The sequence below is a fragment of the Camponotus floridanus genome, unplaced genomic scaffold (assembly GCF_003227725.1).
Source record: "Camponotus floridanus strain SB8 unplaced genomic scaffold, Cflo_v7.5 scaffold15, whole genome shotgun sequence".
NCBI classification, from domain to species: Eukaryota; Metazoa; Arthropoda; class Insecta; order Hymenoptera; family Formicidae; genus Camponotus; species Camponotus floridanus.
The window spans coordinates 619,765-644,574 of record NW_020229270.1 but is presented as its reverse complement, the minus strand read 5'-3'; the positions used below and the strand labels follow the sequence as shown (position 1 = coordinate 644,574).

Sequence of the window (24,810 nt, the reverse complement as noted above, 5' to 3'; positions counted from 1 at the left end):
ATTATATAGTAATCCAGATATAGTAAAATCTACATATATATATAGTCTCAATATTATCTTATATTTATTATATAGTTGCAACATGAAAAACGATACAATATTATTGTAAACATAAAAAATTTTTGGAAATCTTCCTATAATTTAATAATTAACATTTTATACATACGAGGTAGAATCAAAAATAAACCAAACTTTCATTTAAACTTTTATTAAATAAGTAATGCAAGTTTTTACAATATACTAGCTTCAAAGTGTGTAAGCACCTTCAGCAAAGATATCATTTTTACTAGCGTCCATATCACTTATTAAAACAATCTGGCAAGGCATTCTTAGCGATTTGCTTCAAAGCTCGTATTATAAAACTTTTCATCTCTTTTATTGATTCAAATTGGCGATGAATCTTTTAATTTAAGAAAGAGATAAAAATTGGCAAAAACGAGATCCAGAAAGTACAGAGGCAACGAAAAAATGTCATCCGTAGCTTTCTTTGAAGCAAGCATTCATAAATCTGTATATGCGTGATATACAGATAGATAGATTTCACAGATAGATTTCATCATCATTCATATTTCACATACTAAAAAATTAAGTGTTTCACTGTTTTCCCAAGACAGAATTTAACGTAATTTTACTTGTTCGATGTATCATCTTTGAAATTTGACTGCTCTGTATTATATAAAATGTAACAGTATCTTATTTCTGACAACTGTATTAACTGTCTTAGTGATCTTTCGACATATATTATCATCTTGTACGCATGCGCACAAATCACATTTATTTACAAGATAATATGTAAAGTTTGGTTTATTATTTATTCTATCTTGTATAAGAAATTCTCTATGATAATTTCAAATATTTATTAGTCAATTAGCAATATTATATACAAGCTGAGTTACATACATTAAAAAGATGCACTTCTCTAATAAATCTTAAGATATATATTTCATAGAAAAATTGTTTCAAATAAAAATTACTTAATTTTGAAATAAATATTCCTCCATCAACATTATTTTATTCCAAATATATGTTTCCATATTCAATGCTTTGATGTCACTTTCATTTTCTTAAATAGATTGTCTTTTTTAAATAAATCAAGTCTCTTCCTTCGTCATTCTGCATATTAAAATATTAGCACACAATTTATATATAAAAAAAATGTATAGATCACGAAATATTTTATAATTTATTGCGATATATTGTGACATAAATTACAAAATATTTTATAAATTTGATTCACTCTCTCACTAAAATGTTTGCTAAGTTTTTCAAGGAATAATGAGCAAAATTACTGATAATCCTATATTTTTATAAATGCAACTTCACATTTGCAAGATGCAAATCTTCTTTTCTTAAATACAAATATGCATTTTTTAATATCAATCAATTCAACTCATTATTCAATATATAAAAGTATTAAAATAAAGTCTTTGGAAAAAGCGAATATTTTACAAAATATTTATACATTTTATTGCAACATATCAAAATAAATTAAAAAATATCTCATAGACTTTTGACTGATTCAATCTTCATGTTTTTAAATGTGGGGAATGAACTTAAATAAAAAAACATATTATTTATTTTAAAAAATAGAGATAATTTTGAAATCTTCAAAAATGGGTACCACTTAGAACAAAATTGTACTAATTATAGAATGTTTTTTTTTCATACTAAACAATTTTGTCGTTTCTAAAATATTTTTTTTAAGATATATCTTAGAACTTATTGAGAATGGCAATTTCTAATAATTTATCCTGTGTGTGTGAGACGTGTTATATTTGTGTGTGTATTTTTACTTTGATTCTGTCACATAATATTCGATTCTGTAACTACATTTTTTTAGAAAATCAAATGAATTTCATTCAGAGTCAAACTATACATATATTTTATAAAAAGCATATCTTATTGTATTTAAACCTTACAATAGATAATACAATAGGGTTAGTATTACAAGATGAACAAGAGAAAATAATAAGTTTTGTATTAGAGAATAGAAAATATTCAGATAGAGGAGAACATGCTTTTAATAGATTTGGTTGATTACAAAAATTGCAACATTACTCAATTTAAAGTGTTTCAATATTTACTTTACTGTAAAAGTTTCAATAACTGTCTCAATAATTGCATTGTGTATAGATTATTATCTGTATGGTATATAATAATTTCTCTTTTTACTGTTATGAAATGCTCATTATCAAAACTTTAAGTTGCAGGGCACCCTATGTCTTTTATATCTATATAATTATCGCCATAACTATGTATAAATAGCTTATCCATTTGTTTACATACATATACATAGCTATGTTTACATTATATTTATAAGATTTATTTATACTTTCGTGCATATAAATATATTTTCTTAATCATTTCAATATATGAACACTGTAGAGTTTATATAATACGAGATACCATTCTCTTCATTAAAAAATTGTTATCAATGTTTCATCATTTCCAACTATTAAACTCAATTTTGTATTGAGTTTAAGCTCGAGTTATTGGGCAAGCCATAAGCAAAAGCCTTCTTTGCCCTTCTTAAGGAAAGAAGATATAAAGCTTAATATTGTTCTTCTGCTTTATATTAACTTTATAGAATATTTAAAGATTTATCGACGTTTTTGGTAGCATACTTCAGTCTAGTTTTTTTCATGATGCATCCAGCAATGCGTGCAACATAAAATATGTATTATAAATACCAATATATTTTTCTAGTCTCTAAGATAACGAATTGTTCGTGCTATTTGTAGACCAAGAGTGCCCTTTTATATGTATGTGACGATTATTTTCCAAATAATTACTGTGCTGTTTGCTGCTGTATTTCGATTTTTTCTACTGTCATATCCGGATTCATAGCAGTGGCTTCTTGTATTGCCTCTGCTAAAGCTCGATCATGATCAATCGGATCACCATCCGATTGTATCGTTATCTTCTGTTCCACTCGTGTCTCAACTACGCCATCTTTCTCCGTTTTATACTGTAACCAATAATTAATGATAAATTATATAATCACAAACAATATATAGATAGAAATATAATATATAATAATATGTACAAACCGTTATAGTTTCAACAGTACGAGTTTTACTGGATATAGTCTGTGTACTGACTATTTCTCCTGTAGCGCTATAGTTACCATCTTCACTCTCGAGAGCTACTTTTCTTGTTTCAGTTGTTACTACGGGTACCGTAGTCGTTGTTGTCACATTACTCTCTGGTTCTCCTGTATAAACATGCTTCTCAGTTGCAATCACAGCTGGATCTCCCTGGATCAAAATTTATTTACAGATTTGTTATTTGAAAGTCCAATAAAAAATATGATTTTAAAAAATAACAATTATAAAATTAATATTATTGCATATTAATAAAAAATAAAAATAAAAATAATAGAAATGTAAAAAACAAATCAATATCACAAATTGATATATTCAGATTAAAACGCTCATTTTAAAATTAAAATTATATTATTTATATCTTTAACTTTTATATATATATATATATATATATATATATATATAATAAAATATGTTAAAATATATATATAAATGATCTATATGTTCTGTTTCGTATCGAAAAATAACATATAAATTATATTTTTTAAACATTATGAAATATAAAGATACAAGCAAAAATACCTTAATGCAGATGCACTGCATCATCATGTTAGCTGTTAAAATAAAATACTGAACCAAAATATGCCATGTTTATTATGAATACCTGTAATCCTGCTGCTTTTAAATATGCGCAATCTTCTGCTCCATATATTAGTACAGGAAAGTGTGATTTGATTATTTGATTTGATTGTTATTTGATTACCTGATAATATTGATTGTAGAAAGCTTGTTGATCATCATCAAGATCAATCGGTGTGCCTGAATCTCCGCTGCTTGAACTCGATGTACTTAATCTTCGTGAGAACAGCTACGCCATGCAACGTGTTAACCAAGCCACAAAAATTTGATTTATAACAAAAATAAATAAAAATAAATATATAATTATAAATATATGAATATATGATCAAATGTTATTAATTATTATTGTGAATTATTGTTAAATCAGATCAGAATATTATATTGTTTATAATTAATTTACACTTAAAATATATTAACAATATCTCATATAAGTCTAATTGATGTATCTAATAAAGTGATAAAATAATTAAAAAAAAATATTCAATTGAAAATAGTTATAATTAAATATTAAATATATGACACAAGTAAATATTATATGTGAAGCAATTTTATATTTGTGCTACGATCATATGTATACAATGTTACATGAAATGATAAAAACTTAAATATGAAATGATATAGTTAAATCAAAATCCAAAAAATATCCATGTAGTAACTTACAAAACCGCTTACATGCTTCACTTATTAATTTTAAGCGCTTAATCTAAAAAAAGAATATCCAAAAATTACCTGTTCGCCAGAAAGTACATGACTCGTGGTTCGAACCTCTTGCGTTACTACTCGTTGCTCTTGCCTCGTTGCACTGGTCGCAGTTGTATGTGCTACAGTCTTTTCTTCTACCTAATGTGAAAAATAAATTGTAGCAAATAGCAAGCAAATAATAATTAGACAAAAATAAGACTTAGGCAAAAATAAAATTTAAAAAATATACATATACAGGTTGTTTCACATAAAATATTACAATTCGCGTTTTCTTCGAAATTTGTACGAAATTTAGAAAAAATAAATCGTCGTATAAAATAATGTTTCCGACAAAATTTAGAGAATTTTAAATTAAAAAAAAGTTCATATAATCTTGAATTTTAACATCATTAAAAAAAAGTATTTATAACGAATGATTATGTTTCCCTTTCTTTCTTTTTCAAAACCCAATAAATTTTGTCTACAATTTTTTTGTACAACGTTAAGTTTAAGATATACAACTACTTCCATTAAAATGGAGTACTCTCTACATAAATGTAGCACAAGCTTCTAATATGTAAATTCCTATTAATATTCTACAAAATAATACTAATAATTACAAACTAATTACAAACCTGACTTGTTTTTTGGTTCTTTTCAAGATCTTCATGCATCGTGGCAGTACGAGTAGTAACAGCTGTTGCTGTCATATATGGAGTTCTACCATCATCCGATGTTTCTGCCTAAATATAACTACCATGTAACTAAAGTCTCGAGACATACAACTAATGATAAATAGTTATTAAAAAATATGAATAAATTAATGAGTAAGAAATAACTAATATGTAAGAAAGTAATCTTTATGTTAAATTATGTTTCATAAAACAAATGTATACAAAATGAAATGAATATGTATTCAGATGTAATTTTATATGAAGACGATAAATGTTATAAGACGATTCAAATTCGTTATGAAAAATACTTACTAATGTATTCTTTATTAAAGAAAATGGATACTTTTAAATCTGCAAAAAATCGATTGCATCAAATTATTCGGTAAATATAAATAAATTTACTATTTAGTATCAGTTTCTACTTCTATTGATTTATGAAAAAGATGAGATATTTAAAATTGTAAAATGTTTATTTGAAATTAATACAGTAAATTCATTTAGATTTATCAAGTATTTATTATAATCCATTTATCGCATTTTGCAGATTTAAAAATATCTACTTCAGTTAAACAATTATCATAAAATTTTGGAGATTTTAACTACACATTTATTCTAGGCAAATGTATCACTCAACTTCATGCAATATATTTAGATGTAAAACATAAATGGAAAAAAATATTTTATATAGCATTGGCTAATCACAATATAATTATATACATGCAAATTTTCTTGTTTGTCAATTATCTGATGTTATATCAAATTTTTTATTTGAAAAAGTGAATTATAATATCTAAGCTAATTTTATTTTTTTTCAAGCATATCACCTTGTTGACGTGAGTAGATACTGTAACTTGGCCTGTGCCACCTGGTGTAAGATCCTCGATCTTTTCCTGAATATTTTGCGTCACGCCTTCCTGATCCTTGACTACCGATTGTTTAGTTGTCGTTTTCACGATTGTTGGTGTCGTAATCGGAATTACGGGCTTTTTCAATTTCGTGGAAATGGACTTTGGTGGTTCTTGCAAATCTTTCAGAATCGTCGTGCTATCCATCAGTTGATTATTGTTTCCATATATCACACCGTCCTTTACGTATGATCCATCTTCATAAAATAATTCCTGATTATGCAGCTTTCCGAACTTGTCATGTATCTTGCCGTCTTTAACGAAACTACCATCGGTTCCAAACGGTGCTCGCGTGATCGGTTTTCCATTTTTGTCGCATATAAGTCCTTTACGCACCATTGTGATGGTTATAAAATATTTGTCGAGAGGTTTTCCGGTAGGCGCGCAAATTATTCCATCTTTGACAACATTTCCTTCATCATCAAAATTCGCTTGTTTTATCGGTTTACCAGTTTTATCTACCACGATTCCTTGTATAACTTTCAGACCTTCTGATCCAAATGCTTCCTGAGTTAGCGGCTGACCATTAACATTGTAAACTTTGCCATTTTTTATGAAATTGTTTTCTGGTGATAAAGCTCCCTGAGAGAGAGGTTTTCCATTGCGTCCGTAAATTAAACCATCTTTAATGAAGCTACCATCATTACCGTAAATGTTTTGATTAAAGTATCCTCCCGCGCGATCATAAATCCTGCCGTTCTTGATTACATTACCGTCATTATCAAAATTGCCGGATTTCAGTGGTTGCCCATCATCATCGCACACTAAGCCGTAACGAACGGATGTGACGGTAATTATGGTTCGTCTTTTATTTAACGGCTTTCCATCTGGCCCGTATAACAAACCATTTTTTACATAACTATTATCGCCAAATGTACCGTGATTGAGCAATTCTTTATTTTTTCCGTAAATAATGCCATTTTCGATGAAGTTACCTTCGATACCGAATGAAATATGGTTTAAAGGCTTCCCATCTTTGCCGTATATTTTACCTTTCTCGATGTAGCTATCACCAGGTAACTCAGATCCTGCATTCAGCAATTGACCTCCCCAGCCATATATGAGACCATCTCGTATATAACATCCATCCGGTTTAAATGCACCTTGTCTCAGTAATTGTCCATTTTTATCATAGACTACTCCATCATGTATATAACATCCATCAGGTACTAACGAGGGTAAATTTTTCGGATTTCCGTAATTATCCACAATCTTCCCATTGTTAATTGCTAGATTGTCTGGACCTTTATCGTCTTGTGTTAAAGGTTTATTGTCTCTACCTATGATAATACCGTTTTGAATGGTGTTACCGTCAGGACCAAACACGCCTTGCAACACGATTCTGCCATCTTTTCCGTGAACCAATCCACCTGCTACGTATGAACCATCAGATCCAAACGATTCTCTATGCAACGGTTGTCCTGTATGATTGAATATTATTCCGTTAACGATAAAACTATCTTCCGGCAAAGCTGCGCTCAAGTTCAATGGTTTTTTGTCACCGCCATAAATAAGACCATCTTTAATGTAACTACCATCCGGTTTGAAAAATGAGAACTTTAATAATTTTCCGTCCATGTTATATATTTTACCGTCCCTAATAGCTGCACCTTCGGGCACTAATGAATCCTGATTAAGCGGCTTTCCGTTTTTCGCATAAATAATACCTTTTTTTATATAGCTTCCATTGGAACCAAACGATTCTTGTTTTGCTGGTTTACCATCTTTGCTTAAAACAGTGCCATCTTTCACTATTAATCCTTCAGATCCGAGATTAACATTCGACATTATTGTATTATCTGCATTGTACAATATACCTTCTTTAATAATAAGATTATCGGGCTTAAAAAGACCTTGAGAGAGTGGTTTGTTATTTCTATCGTATAATAATCCCTCTTTGATAGAATGACCATCAGCTATTAATGGAATTTGATTCAGGAATCTACCATTCTCTCCATATATCATACCGTCTTTCACGAAACTACCATTGGATTTGTAAAACGCGTGCTTAATAGGCTTGCCATCTTTGCCAACCACTTTTCCATCCTTTAAGTGAGCACCACTTGGTAGCAAAGATCCTTGAGTCAAGAATTTTCCATCTTTCGAGTAAATTATACCATCTTTTACGATAGATCCGTCAGAACTAAAAGATTCATGCTTGATCAATTTACCATCTTTCGAGTAAATTTTTCCCTCGATAACAGTATGACTTTCCGGACCTAGCTTCCCGGCATTAAGCAATTTTCCGTCTCCTCCATGAATTAAACCGTCACAAATAAATGTATCGTCAGGTACAATTGTAAATTGCGTCAAAGGTTTGCCTTCTTCGTTATATACAATACCGGCAACTATGTATTTATCATCCGTATCGTATGATCCCTGAGTCATAGGTTTGGAATTAGATGTAAAGATGAGACCTTCTTTCACGTATGTTCCATCCGCACCTAATTGACAATGTTGAACCGGTTTGCCGTTCTTTAATAATATTTTTCCCTCTTTTACTGTTGCATGATTCGGCCCGAGGAAAGATTGTTTTACTACTTCACCGTTGGGAGAATAAATAATGCCATTCTTTATTAAATTTCTATCCGTACCTAATATTTCCTGATAGAAAGGTTTATTGTCTTTTCCAGTAATTATACCGTTGCTGACGTGAATTCCATGTGGTCCGAAATCGGCCTTCTTCACTAGCTTATCATCTTTTCCATAAATTTTACCGTCTATTATTTTGCTATCATGTGGTCCAAGATTACTCTGATCTAATAGTTTACCTTCTTTAGTATAAACCATACCTCCGATAAATCTTGAACCATCGGGAAGAGGCAAAATATGATAATCTGATTTAAATTCTGTTGATGGCGGCACTATTACAGCTTGATTAGTATCTTCACGTTCATCAGCGATAAAAGTCGCTGTTTGATCCTTATCAGTATCTAATTTTGTAACACTCTTTTGCTGCTCCTTAAGAGCGGCAGATTCTACATAATTAAGCCCAGGTGTCTTTAATCCTGATGCTTGCTTGTCCGCTTCTTTTGTTTTTCTCTTTTCTGCAGATTCCACTACCTTTTTCTCTTCTCCCGGAGCATAATTAAATGCCAATCCTGTTGCTTTCCGACTAGCTGAAGTAGGTGATGATTGATCTTGTATTCCTGGTGATGCGGGTCGATCTTCATATGTAAAACCGTGTGGGGTGAACGGCTTTTTGGGCGAAGTTTCCGTTTCTTCATAATCGTAAGGTTTCGTGTAACCAGGAAATTGAGATTTTGTAGGATCTTGTTTCTTTTCCGTATCTGTTTCTTTATCGATTTCTTTTTCTTGCTTTTCCAACACCGAAAGATTCGATTCGACATCACTTTTGTCCACAGATTCGTCGAGTTCTTTGCTCTTTTTCTTATCTTTATCCTTTTTCGCAAACAGGAAACCGCCGACAGGACTCTTAGATAATAATAAAAATACATGCAGTACAAAAACATGCTTAACATGTAATATATAATTTATAAATGATATATTTTACATTTAAACGAAATCTACTATTAATGCAAATCTATTATTTATGCAAAGATTAAAGAAACTAATATCTTCGTGCATTTAAATTATAACTCAAACTATATAAATGTACATTCAATTGAAAAATAATTATACATTTTTTAATGAAATATTTCTTCAATATTATTATTGAAATTTAATATTAAAAGATTTATTTAAATTATATTTAAAAATAATATAAAATAATAAACTTTATTCGTGAGTATATTACTTATAAAAATATATTTAAAATTCTTTTGTCTAATGTACATATTTTATTAGAATACAAAAAAAACAGCAATGTGCGCGTACAACACAATATAAAACTTACCTTAACTTTTTCTTTTTTTTCTCTACTAACTTTTTTAGGCGTTTCTTTATCCTTCTTTTTCAATTCTTTTTTAGACAATGATTTATCATCTATATTATCAAGATGGGCATTGTCATTAATTAAATCAGTATTATTCAGATCATTGTGATTTTCTTTTTCGTTCTCATTCTGTTTATCCTTCTTCTTCTTTGATAGATTACCGGGCGGTAGGACAGCTATTCCTCCGACCGGTTTCTACAAGTAAATTTATTCAATCACACGTTACTTCATGCACCAAGCATAAAGCCATTACTTTGCTAAAATAATACTAAAAATTACACGAAAAATTACGTTTTAAAATGCAATACATGCTCTATATACAACAATTTGCGTTCTAAAAATATGTATGTTTATATATTGTAGTTTTTGTTATATTAAATATCTATTTCATATATATAACATTTATGTTTAATGTATAACATTATATATATATATATAACCTAACTTCCTATCTTTATTTCATAATTGACTATTTTCTGCGAAATAAAATGTTCAAAGACGTCAATTTTGTTTTCTACGGGGACATTTAAGTTCATTAAATGCAACGAAGGAGACAAAATTTCGTTGCATTTAATATACTTAAATGTCCCCGTAGAAAACAAAATTGACGTCTTTGAACATTTTATTTCGCAGAAAATAATCAAACATGAAAAACGGATGGAAAGTTTTAAAATAAACACCCTGTATGTGTGTATGTGTGTGTAAAATTAATAGTAGTAAAATTAATTTATATATATATATATTTAAATAATATTCTTATTAAACAATAGTTCGGCAGTTATAATGTAATTTCATTTAAATTTCTTAAACTTTTAAATTTATAATAATCAATAACGAAAAATTTGTTAAGTTCTTATTATCTGCATGCTTGCATTCTTAATATTGATATAAATATTAAATACATAATTAACATTTCATATTGAAATAATAATTATATGAATTTTTATGAGAAATAAAAATTTAAAAAAAAGCAACATGCATTGGGATAAAAAATATCAAATGATTACATATACATAAAATTGTACTATAAATCCATTATTATATATGTATATATGTGTATGTATGTATGCATGCATATATATATATATATATATATATATATATATATATATATATATATAATTATAAAATAAAGCAAAGGTTCTAGCTAAAATTGTTTATACCTTTCTGCCACGATCCGCATCATATTCTCCTTCAAGGCTACTGGTGCTGCTGGCCGATGTTGTTCCAGCACTTGTTTTTCGTGTAAGCTATTGATGTTATTTAATGATTAAGACTATCAATATGTTTCAAAAATAAAATTATTTTTTTAAGACTGAAGCTTTCTAATATTAATAGAAATCTTTATAATTTTACTTATATACTGATTGTGAGATTAATTCTACTCTTATGTCTCAACAATATGTGATACGCAATTCTATAACATGTGTTGTATAATATAAAAATTGACATGCAACATTATATAATAAATCCAAATTTGTGAAAAAATTAAAAAAAAGAGGAATAAGACGACAAGATAGATAAGTTATTATATATAATATTTCCAAGATTTCTTTGCGCACGCAAATTTGTATGTGTGCGCGCGTGTGTGTTTGCGCCAGCATGCGTATAGATAAATATAAATATAGATGTGTGTAAATTCCTTTTCCATGACGATTATCTTTTTAGAGCGCTTGATTAGCATAAGATTTCTTGCCTCTCACATGTTGTTAATCTTTGTTCGCCCGTCTGTTTACACGTGCACATGTATGTATAAAAAGTTTGATTTGAAAATTGCTTGAGATTTATGGAATCCAAATAAATAAAATCGAATAAAAAAATTAAAAGTTTAATCCGAAACCAATTTAAAATATTGGAGACAAATTTTTTTATTTCTTTTTCAGCTGTTGGATATATGTTGAAATTTTCAATGAACAGCTTCATCGTCTATCATTTATCATTATTAGCTACATTAATTTTTTTTACGTAAAATTATAAGTGTTATTATATCAGGCACTTATACGTAAGAGGCAAGGGGACTCACGATAATCAAGCACCCCAAACGTGAGAAACAAAGAGACTCACGATAATCAAACACTCCGAACATAAAAGACAAGGGGACTCACGGTAATCATACATTCCGAACGTGATAGGCAAAGAAATTCATGGTAATCAAGCACCCCGAACGTGAGAAGCAAAGAGTCATGCTAATCAAGCACTCCAAAGGGATCGAATACCCATTCTTATCATGTTCTTATCATTGGTGAGTTAATGATGCTAAAAAGAATTTACACACACCTACATCTATCCATACGCACGCAAGCATAAACACGCATACATGCACACAATACATGCATACACATAAATTTTATTTCATTTACTACTAAAAGTTATGTTGTCCTTACATATGAAAGCAAGACAACGAGAAATTTATATGTCTCCAAACCTAAATCTTAAAAAATCTCTAATTTATTTCAAATTTTTCAATGTTTATAGATAGTAAATAAAGCTTTTGTAAATCTGAAAAGAAAATACATCATTATTTTTATATCATTATAGAAATTAGGGAAAATTAAATTAAAATTGGTAAAGTAGTCTTATTCCCCTATAATATATGTGAAAATTAATGTTGTGATGCTCAAGTAAGTCAATAATTATATTGTGAAAAAAAATCAGTACATACCAGTATAAAATTAATATAAAAAATATTAGAGTCGGTCAACCTATTGATTTACTTATACATGAAGAATGAGAAGCAATTAGTGTTTCATGACTTCTCTGATAGAAACTTTTGTAAAAATTTTATATTAACTTTTATGAAAACTTTATATTAGGTTTTATATTAACTATAAAAATATTATATGTTGTTGCGCTTTTAATGCGCTTATCATAAAATTTGTACATTATATCATATAATTTTTTTTATATATTAATTCTATCATTTTTTATAATGATTAAATAATTAATTTGAAAGTACATACATCGTATTTAAAAATTATGATACATAAATTTATAAATTTTGCTGCGAGTCAATTTCACATTTATATGGTGAAATTTATGCATACTCTACATTCTAGTAGTTACTTTAAATAAAAGAAATTTCTCGCTCAACACAAACATATGACAAACATATATTACCTTCTCTTTTTGTTTCTTGATTGGACTAGGCCGTCGGTCTATATGTTCTATATCATCAGGAAGTGTCTCAGGCTCATAACTCATAGTATGCCGTTTGCTTGGTTCGGAACCATATGTTTCGACTGATTTAGGCCCACCTAATGCTATATAAGGCAGTCACACTACTTCAACATCTTAGTATTGCATAGACTTAAAGATATGAAAGATATGAAAAGGCACTTGTGGTTTATGATAAATATTTTGAAAATAAAATTAAAATTGAAATATCCGATACTAATAATGCCATTCTAATAATGAAAATTCATGCCTGTGCAAGCTTGTGTAAGCCTTAATAAAAAACTTTTAAATCAGACATTTCTGAGTAAACATATATGAGAATTGTAGCAATTAACGTTTCTACTAAATCATCGTTATTATAACATTCATATTTGAATATTATTTGCAAATGATAAACTTTATTTACCATCCATGCTTCTAGATGCGAGTCGTCGGCCACTCAAAGTTCTCTCGAATTGCGGAGGTTGTCTATCAATAGGGGTTTTCTTCGTTTCGTAATGAGTTCTTCCAGAGTATCGAAAACGAGACCCCAGATATGGAATTAATCCTACTTTCTTCACAGGCTCCGGACTCATAAGTCTACAAAAATGAAGAGAATTTTTCATTTGATTAAAATGTTTGCTATATTAAATTTAAAAAAATATTACTTACAATTATTACTTACCTGAAGAAAGTATGATGCTCCACGCATACTTTCCACAATTTTTTCGCTGCTCTGTGATTTGCCAATTTGAATCCAATTGTAGATTCAAATTGTTCAAAATCACCTGGTCTAATTTTAATGTAGAAATTATGCCTCTTATAAGATATTTTTAATATCTTTGGCCAGGCAAATCTATTAATTCTTAAACAATCTCTATAAACAAGAAGGCCTGAAGCGCATACACCTAACATTATATCAACGCCTTCCGAATCTTTTGCAGGATGAAGATCTACGCCATACATAGCTAATTTTTTCGCATTTTCGAGATAATGCAATTCTGCTTCGGCGGGTGTTTGACCCCTAAAATATGATAAAAAAAGTGTTATTTAAATAATTCTTATCATATTATTTATCTTTATTCTACAAATTTAAACAAAAATCTAAAATGTTTATATAAAAATGAAACTAACTTATGGGTTTTATGGAGATCCATCACTTTCTCAATTAATTCGGGCGTTTGGTTAGGTGCAAACTTAAAGTCTTTCAAATATGTTCTTCCATGTTCTTCAGGATCATAATCTCCAATTTCTGATTGCACTAGATAGGAGCCTAAAAGGGCATGTGTCACGAAAGAACAAAGTAGACGACCTGTAATAATATCGTTTCTAATTTGTAGACACAGTTGATAACGCGTAATGTCTTCTTGCAATTGGGCTGGATCTGGTGGGTAAAATTTCACTTCGAAATTAAACTTCCATGGTTCGGCTAAAATCATATATTAACTTTAGAGAAAATATTCGAACATACTATTATCTATCATTAATATAAATAATAATTTTTATTACAGTTTCCATACTTTTTATGAATTTTATAATTCTCTTGTAGAGATCCAACCAATTGCGAGAATCGTGTCTGTCTTCGTAAATGAGGCCAAAATAATCTTTCTCCAGTAAATTCATGCTTTGACAAATCATATCAAGAAGTTCTTGGCCTCTCGCCTTTCTCTGCAATAAACCCAATACATCTAACATTAACATCGAATAATCAAAAATAATTTTTTTCATTTATATGCATATAATAAACGTAATTAAAACTTTTGGACACTCACGTCGATGTAATAATCCCGTACGGTACCATCTAGAAGGGTGACTTTGGCGAGAGCCATTTTTCCTTTGCTGACCGGACTTTTGGTGGGCGAGTTTGTACCAGTTCCATTTTCCGCCATTGCTTCCGTCGGAGCACCAGCAACAACTTTTTGTTCTTCCGGCATTTTCGTTCTATTTTATATCTGACTTTATATCTGAAATAAAACACATCACTTTATTTCTATATAATAATGAAAAATAGCGAAAGAATTTAACATATAAATAATGTTCATCAATAAGGAAATTATTTTGAATTATAAAAGCAATAAAATATTTAGTTTTTTTTTTATTTTCATATTCCAAAATATCGAAATGTACATGTATATTTTATTATAAAATTACTGCAGGAGAAGGCTTTGAATATAACTTGATATTTTTCTACAATCTCTCAATAATATCGACAGAGAAAAGAAAGTCTCGTGTCACGATATTTTACTATACAGATTGTGTCTAAAACATGGTGCCACACGGAGAAATAATCAATATTTCGTGAGGGTTTTTCGAATGTACGTTCGCCACGCAAAGCAGATTATGATTTTGTTAATAAAGAATAAAGATTTTTAGTTGATCAGAAATTTGTTGAACTATAAATAAATAAATAAGATGCATATTCTAGAATTTTATAAAGAATAGAATGACATGTATGTGTATATATATATATATATATATATATATATATATATATATATATATATGTCATTCTATTCGTTATGAAATTCTAGAATACGCATTCTATATGATTTGACGAATCTTCGGATCAATATCTTTATATTGAAAATTACATTTCATGCACTTATTTTAATGAAAGTTATATGTTTGCAGTTTACGTGTTGATTGCTAAAGATTTATATGATAATTGGGTTCTTATTTTGCGTCTGAAGCAATCAGTAAACAATTTTCCACCCAGTTATGTTGTTAAACAATAAGTTTAATATTCTGAGCTCTCTGTTTATCAGATTATTTATAATAAATAAAACAAAAATAAATATCTTTTATCTTATCAACCGTACTTTGCGATCTTTGTATTAAACGTGAGTTCGCATCGCTACAATTGCCTAGTGAAGATTAGGACTTGGTTGGTCAATGATGGTTACTCTAGGCATCGGTCTATGTGTGTAATGTGCGCTATCCGGATGTGTGCTAACGGAACCTTCCTTTGATATTTGCTCGTGACAGAAACTTGAATACGAAATAAATACGTTGTATAGCGGTAAATGAAAGAACTGTATTCAATACAATAACAACTATAATTCGGAACGCTAATTATCTTATTGTATTTTAGTTACTTGCATTGTAAATTTATATACTACAGCCTTTAATCTGCTTTTTAATATATCAATGCGCACTAATACATCCAATTCAATTCGCTATTAGTTACAATTGCTGCTAAATCAGTATTGAAATGATAATCGTTAAAACATTCCAAAAGATCCCACAAAAGCATTTTTCAGCATCCGCATTTGCGAGATTAAAGCGCTCTTAAGAATACAACTTGTTAAAATTCGCATATTCTTGAAACATGCAACGAATTAAAAAATGATCAAAGTTATCGATAATACAAATCTCTCATTGATTAGATAACAACAGCTCGCTGTTTTTTATTTTATATCAATTTGGCGATTAAATCGAAGGTATTAATAAGAAGCAAAGAGAAAAGATACTATAAGTATACAAATAAAAATATTTTAGATAAAAAAATTTAGGTTGAGAAAAAAATTATATAATCATAATAATTTTAACATTAAATTCTTGAAGGTCGCCAGTAGATAAAATAAAAGACGTAATTAAAATCGACCAAACTGGCAATTTTATTGAGGTAAGGAATCACAACGTTTCGACCATAGGTTTTGGTCCTTTTCGAGTGATCGAAGTCATAATAATTTTAACAAGTTTATAATTTGCTTCGATGAATATATACATTGATAACACAGTGCAAAAAAAATACAAAAGATTACAGGAAAAAATAATTTCTGTAATCTTTCTGATGCTGAATATGATTTCCAAATTGCTCCATCACAATTTTGAAAAATTTGCAGTTAAAATAACAAAAAAAACAGCTATTTTATTTCAGGATATTATAAATACGATATGTGACGTGTTGAAGAAGTTTTATTGCAATCAAAATTAAGTATATTATTAAAATTTATAAATCTTAAAAACAATTTTTTTAATTGATATGACTAAAAAATTCTTATTCTTTTTACACTTATCTCACATAAGTTATTCTTTATGTTCCTCTTTTAAAAATATAAAAATAATTAATGTCGAATCCAGGCATCATGATGAACAAAGTTCAGATGTACGAATTCAGAAAGTGCCATCATCACTGGAAGTGGGCGGCCTTTACACATGCTCTTTACTGGACTGATGAGATAATACTGGTGATTACTGGTCGCGAAATGACACGGCAGCGATGGCAACGACGATGGCAACAGCAATGGCAACAGCAACGATCGCGCACACGTATGCTAATAATAAATTTTGAAGAATATATTAGGTTTTACTTAGCGCTAAAAAGAAGACTAATTTAATAGGAATAGGTGATATTCAAGATGTGCATTAAGTGTTTTTAATGTTGCTAAAAAAATTTTGGAGAAAAATGAAAAGTTGATTGGTTTTTTTATGTATATCCTGATTTATATTTAAATATTTTACAAATATAGATGTTTTATATGAGTTTGATTCAATAATCTTTTTGCCATTAGTGATACCTTGTAGCAATTTTCTTATACTATATAAATTATTATAAAATAGTATACATATATGTACATTTTTAGATGTTTTTATTGCAATTTTAATATATAGTTTGACTAAAATAAGCCATCATAGATATCGATTAGTAGATAAGTTTTGCACAAATAGATTATATAGAACATTTAGAAATCGTGATACAAATCGAAAATGTAAAATCAAAGTCGAAAAGTACATGCATACACACGTGTGCACGCTGCATCATATTCGCAAATATAGAATAAATTTTTTTTTCATGCAACATTTTATTTTCGAAAAAATCGATTTTAAAAATTAATCGAAAGTATATGTATAGGTGTACATGTGCGTGCGTGCGTGCGTGCGTGCGTGCGTGCGTGCGTGCGTGCGTGCATGCGTTCGCGCGTGTCTTGTATATGCATATATATGTACATATATATATATATATATATATATATATATATATATATACATATATTCGATCGACCTTTAAAGTCGATTTTAAAAAAAATAATACTTTTACATTTAAGTGAAAAATGTAAGATAAAATTTTTTTACATGAAAAAATTTTATCTTACATTTTCCACTTAAATTTGTATGAAGAATTATTTTTATTTTACTTATCACGACTTTCGATATATCCAACAATGTGCACGTAAATTCTCAAAAAAATAGTTTTTATTCAGTATGAGAAAAAACATAATACCACATTATTATTAATTTATATTTAGACACTTTTTTTTAATATATTCACACTTTGTTACATATAAAAACAGAGAAATGAAAACGAATTAATGTTGCAAAATTATAATTTTTAAAATATATTAAATCAATTGTTCTCTTATAATTTTGGCTTTAAAACAATCCCTAAATTAATTGCTATACACATCCTAATTTATTACTCATCATTTAATTTAAAGAAAAAGAAAAAAAAGAAAAAAAAATTAGTCGAGTATATGAGTTAAAAAGTACTATAAATAGAAATTAATGTGTGTAGTGAGTTTCGATTCTTAAGTCGATTTCATCATCATTTCATGCCACGAATTCCAATATATCTTATTCACACAATCTGTATGAATAATATAATATAATTTGTATATATAATATAATCTCTATGAATGTTTTTGTGAGGATTTTCTAAAGCAAATATATTATTTGCCAACAACAAAAGTAAAAATAATGCAACTGTACACACAGACAAAGTGTTCAAGTGTAATAAAATAAATTAATAAGTTAAGATAAATTCATTAATTAATATAAATCCAAAGAGCAGTTTTTGCTAACATAAATGATAATTGGATGTAAATTAAATTCGAAATTAAATGCTCTAATCGTTTGGTAGAAAATTATTTATATACTAAATGGGACAGCCAAGGGGACAGCTTAATCTGCTCGTCCTCATATAAAAAAATAAATACATATGTATATAATACGATATGAAAATAAAAAAATAAAAAATGTGCAAATTAAATGCTAATTAAAAGCTTTAAGAAACCTATGAAATCATTAAAAAGTATAATATTAAAAAATTAAATACTCCAAAGTTATTGACATCATAATATTCGTTTAAGAATTTATACTTGATAGAATTATAAGACTTATTAAACTTGATAGACTTATAAGACTTATTATTAATCTTGTAAGACTTAACAACTAATTTTACTCTTGTAAGATAGCACAATATTTAAATTTAAATTTCTACAAAACAATACAAATATTTAATTCAACGATTAAATCTTAACATTATATTAATAAACGAATATTTTAATTTCAATTTTAAACGAACTAATTTTTTAATATTACTTTTTAATTATATTTCAAGTTTAAAGGAACTAATTTTTTAATATTACTTTAATTTTGTATTTAGATTATATGACAATACAATTAATTTTTGAATGGCATATTTTTAGAAAATCATATATTCAATATGTTTCTTAGAGTATCTAATTAGATTTAATTTTCATATTTTTTTAAATTTTATATTTATTTTTTTTTACATAGGACAGCAGTTTAATATTAAATTCGTCAATATAAAAGTTTAATATTCAATTCGTCAATATAAATATAATTTTCTGCCAAACAACTCGAACATATAATTCTGCAATTCACTGAATTATCTAATTAGCATTTAATTTTGAAATCGATTAAGCCTCAATTTTTAATTATTGGTTGAAGGAAATTAATTAAAGTTAGTAAATAAGGAAATTAATTAAAATTAATAAATAAGAAGTGCTTCTTTTTTAAATGCCACGGAAGTGAAATTTTATATTATATCATATACATTTTTTTACACGAGTGTAAAGGTAGACACGAAGTAAAGCGCAAAGAGCCAGCAAGAAAAAACGCATATGATACGATATACTTTGATTACGTCATGCACAAGCACGCATGACTCACACCGAGGAGACGTACGTGCGTAATTTATAATAATTACAGGGGCGTTTCTGTATTGTATCGAATTCGTCGAGAGTTACAAGAATTATTATTGCGGAGAACGTGTTTCATCCAATGGAAGATACTACAAAGTTTCAATGAATATCACAATACATAAAAATTACACAGAATAAGTTATAATCTTCTCTTCTCTATGTGACATTCACGTTCATAAAATTTATATAATTTGTAGTCAAGCTTTTATCAAAGGCACATTAAAATGCAAGTATTTTTTAGATTGTAGATGATTGAATATGCTTTCAGGAATGTAAATAACAGACTAATAGAAAGGAAACAAGTTCTTTGAAGAATCCAATTTAGAATGTATTTATTTTATTCCACTTTATGCTCCATTGTGGATGCAAATTTATGAAGAAACAACATCTTATATCCTTAATTGCGTGTTTTTCAGTAAAAATAAAAAATGCGAGATTGCTGCGCGAAAACGCGAGTTATGTCATGTCCGAAGGAAAAAAAAATCATAGAAAAACACTATATTGGAGGAATCATGATGCAGTTGCTCCGAAATATAAGAGTTTCACAGCCGGTCAAAATTGTGTCATTATAATGCATAGATTAAACGCGTCACGAATCCATGGTGGAAAAGTTAACATAAAAGCAGATACGCTAATCCCCCTTCCACGAATAATCTTTTTATCCCTCTACATAACAATAAAAAAATATGAAAATGCAAAATTCAACTTAAAAATTTAAATAATCTAAAATAATTATAATTAATAATTATAATTATAAATCTAAAATAATTAGTATCATATTTGCAAGCGCATTTTTTTCCTATCTAAGTTAGAATTCTCTTTATAATTCAACTCAAAATAATTTTTAGAGATAATTTCGCAATGAAACATGGAGATATATAAAGCGAATGAATTAATTATACATACAGATATAAGATATCATGGTGGAAAAAAAATATGTTGATAGAAGAAAAGCACAGCTGTGCGCAAAGATTAACATCTAGTGTATCCAAGTTCATTGCAGATTATGCTAGTCACTTAGGCAATGCCTTACAATCTACGTTTATTTTTCAAGTATTTGAGTCTAGTCAGATGTCTCATTGTCGCTATTTCCATCGCAGATACAGATGACATAAATACATGATCAATTAAACTCGTAACGTAACATATTTAACGGGATATTTTTAGTAGATTAAAATTGATTATAATCATGTTATTTTTTAAAGGTTTTAAAAGAATATTGTAATAAAAATAAAATAAAGAAATCAAAGATACTAAATATGTATAAAAAAAAAGAGCTATATAATTTATTAATTCATTAAGAGTTATGTATTCGTAATTTTAACACATCTCACATGCTTGAAAATATACGTCCACAAGAATATTTGTAATTAAAATTGTTAATATATAATATAATATAAAATGAAATGTTTAAAAAACAATATTTAATGCCAAAGAATTATAATGCGACTCATATCAAATTCTCGTTTTAACAGAGATTCAAATTTCTCCTCATAGAATAATCCAAGATTTCTTTTAAATGTCATCATGTATCAATATAATTTGTTCATCTTACAATTAGATTTAAAAATAATCTGCAAACAAGACTAATTTACAATCTCGTAATTTAAAGGCACACGATTACACAAGAGAAGAAAAAAGATGATATACAATAATATAGTATAATTAACTAGTATAATTATATTATAATTTTATAGCATTATTAAAAATATATCTTATTAAGTATGTGCATTTGTATGTCATAAATATGTTAAAAAACATGTACAAAAAATATTTTAGTAAAACACAATTATATGTTATTAAAATTATTATAAAATTATTAACAATTTTAATGTTAAAATATATTAAAAAATTAAAATAAAATATGTAATAAAAAATTAAATTATATAGTGTGTACAAGTTGTTAAGTGTATAAGTTCTTATATAATTAGCGTACTTTTCTGATATTATTACTTTAAAAGAAAAATACATTTAAGTAATAAAATATAATTTAAAGTATTGAAGTTATATATCTGTATATAATTATTTTGTAAATGAGTAAAATGTATCGAAATAATATTTTCTGTTTGCATCTCGATATCACGACAGGCTTTTATGCAAAGTAAACATTTATTCCAAACAAAATATCAATAATTTAAGTTTAAATTGGAATTAAATTGGCCGAATGAAACTTATAACTGTTTTTCGACGTGAGATAATAATCTCTGAATAGAATTTTAGAATATTTCTTTATAAAATAAATGTCACAGTGTGAAATTTTCGACAAAAGATGAGAGATGATGAGATTGAAAGATTTGGTCTTCGTACGTCGTCACAATGCTTACACTCACATATACATCTTTCCTTCCGAAACACCCGATGTACACCGCGATATCCCCGTAATCGATTCGTACCATCGACGGTCGATACCTATTCGGTATACCTTATATGATACCTCTCACGTAACCCACGCTTCCTTTTGTTATATTGCGTGACTGTCGTACGCACTATCACATGTATAATGCATAGCGGTTCAGTAGATGTAAAAGCAGCGGTGCAATTAACCGAGCAATGAGATTCTTTATAAATGTACTATAAATATTTTAAAATTATTATTCAAGATTGATGCTGGTGTCCAACAATTTTCACTTAAAAAAAAAATAATATATATACATATAATTATGTTTTCAGACTCTACGAAATTTTCGATTAGATCAATACGTTATACAACCCGACAACATAATGTGTGCACCGCCGACTTGCATGTTCACAATGGTTTTCGCACCCCCTTTTTCAGTGCTCCCTTCTTAATAAAGGCAGCTATCGAACCTGCATTTTGTTCAACGGCTCTTACATTGGATGTATTGCAGCAGTTCGAAATTCGTTGAACTGTGTAAGATCAAATGCGGGATGCAAAAGCAAGTTTCATTAATTAAAAAAAAAAAAATGCGTGCTCGTATTCAAGCAATATAATATGACTATCGATGCTAAACAATATAAAGTAAGTTTCCTCTTTAATATACAATCTGAATATGAATCAAATTGACGAAAAATTTAAAGAGGTGGAGTATTAAATGGAACAACTTTTGTTAAACAATCCATGTTCGGCGATGATATCATAAGGCACTAACCATCGAGTTTTCATCTTGTTGAACTTTGCATGATTTCTGTAAACTAGAATTAAAAAATTGATTTAAATTTTTTTTGTTTTATTTTATTGCTGACGCTTACTACATCGCATGACCTTGTGTCAACTTGGCGCCAGATACTATGCGTATATCCTCGATTCGCAATGCGTAATTAATGCAGCAATTCACGAAAATTTATCGTTCAATGTTGTAAATCCTCCACATTATTCACGATTCCTAGTTAATCATTCGTGAATCGTAATTTGTTATCCTGGTGAACATAATTTATCACAATATTTCAGCAAGCGAATGAATGAGCGGTTCTGCATAGTTTCGATAAATCATGAATAATGATGTCCTTGTTTTACTTTCTTACTTACCAGCACGAATCGTGAAGCATTCAAACTAGAAATCTTCACGCATGGTGTAGTGTTACATACAAATCAACACGAATGAACTGATTCTTGGAATGAATGTGACTCGCGTCCTTTTATTTCATCATTAAAGAACCACTTCGCCGGCAAACGAGCGCGAATGACAGATCACGAATGTGAATTTTCTCTCTACGCTATCTGCGAACTACACATGAATCGCGAATACGCACATAGTTGAGTGGCAGTTTCGAGACAGGAAATACGCAACTGTTTATTAGTGTTCAATTAAAAAAAAAAAAAAAAAAAAAAAAAAAACCAACGCCTAGAACCTGGAAATGATATCGCCGAACACAGATTACTCAACAAAAGTTGTTCGATTTAACGAGACTTATTCTTCAAATTTATTGCAATTTTCCGGAAATACTTTATATTGGCTTTTCATGTTTACATACATATATTTTATTTCTTTCAGATGTGTTCAGCAGTAAATCACACATGTAATGAGAGATCGAGAATAATTTTCTTATGTCAAATTTAAATTTTCCATGGTCTCAACTTGCTGTTCTGACGAACGTCAATTTTTGCAATTATTTGCTACGACCGATCGCACCGATATAATCGAATAATCATTGATCGCGAGGAACGACAGGTCGTCCATTACGATACGGGAGACAGCGCAATCGGGCGACCATGGAAGCGACAACAGGCCGATCTCTCGCCGCGGGACATTCGACGATATCGGGCTCAGGAGAGATGACACACTTACCTGTAGGACGCGATCGCAGTCTCTCTAAAAGACGCACCGATGCGAAGAAGCGCGGCGCAGCACGCGCGGCGAACAATGACACGGACGACCGATATAGAGAAGCGGAAGGAGAGGGATTAGGGCTTGGTTCTCCGCGCGACCGAGATTCTTGTTCCTCGAAACTAAGCCAAATAGAGAAAACGAGCACGCCACAACTGTTACTCGCACTCCTCGCACCGAGCGAGCACACGTAAACAACTTTCCTCCCCCTTCTCTCCCTCTCTCTCTCTCTCTCGCGCCAACGAGAGAAGAACGAGGGATAATTCTATTACAGTATCACAAAACGACGCCAAACGCAGGGGCCACGGCCCTCGTTACCCGCGCCATTTTCAAATAGTCCATCGAGTGCGCAGCGAAAGGAAATCGTGTCCCGCGAGGATGATGCGGACGCCGCCCCGAGGTCCCTCGGTTTCCCTCCTCGCTTCTTGTCAAATTTCAAACACGTAATCGCAACAGGGCAACGGTACACCCTACGACGTCACTATACCGAATGTCACGAAAGGCGCCGCCTTTGATTCTTACGCGACCGCTGTCATAGCTGGCCACAACTGGTGGCGACTAGGAAAAGCAGAATTTCTCCCATGAC

General features: G+C 29.3%; 1 protein-coding gene across 2 annotated transcripts; it reads right to left on the bottom strand.

The window, feature by feature from the left end:
* Nucleotides 1-1,673: 1,673 nt before the first annotated feature.
* Nucleotides 1,674-24,794, bottom strand: LOC105250465. Of its 2 annotated transcripts, XM_011256565.3 has the most exons (15): nt 24,186-24,794; nt 14,764-14,955; nt 14,512-14,659; nt 14,126-14,420; nt 13,677-14,015; nt 13,419-13,591; nt 12,956-13,098; nt 11,002-11,088; nt 9,800-10,033; nt 5,863-9,378; nt 5,000-5,107; nt 4,413-4,523; nt 3,808-3,912; nt 3,051-3,257; nt 1,674-2,968 (listed from the first exon to the last, which is right to left on the bottom strand). In XM_011256565.3, the coding sequence occupies exons 2-15, from the start codon at nt 14,923-14,925 to the stop codon at nt 2,789-2,791; spliced, it is 5,808 nt and encodes a 1,935-aa protein (XP_011254867.2). In that variant the 5' UTR covers nt 14,926-14,955; nt 24,186-24,794; the 3' UTR covers nt 1,674-2,788. The 2 variants fall into 2 exon arrangements, with proteins under 2 accessions (XP_011254867.2, XP_011254869.2); XM_011256567.3 differs by lacking the exon at nt 3,808-3,912.
* Nucleotides 24,795-24,810: the final 16 nt, after the last annotated feature.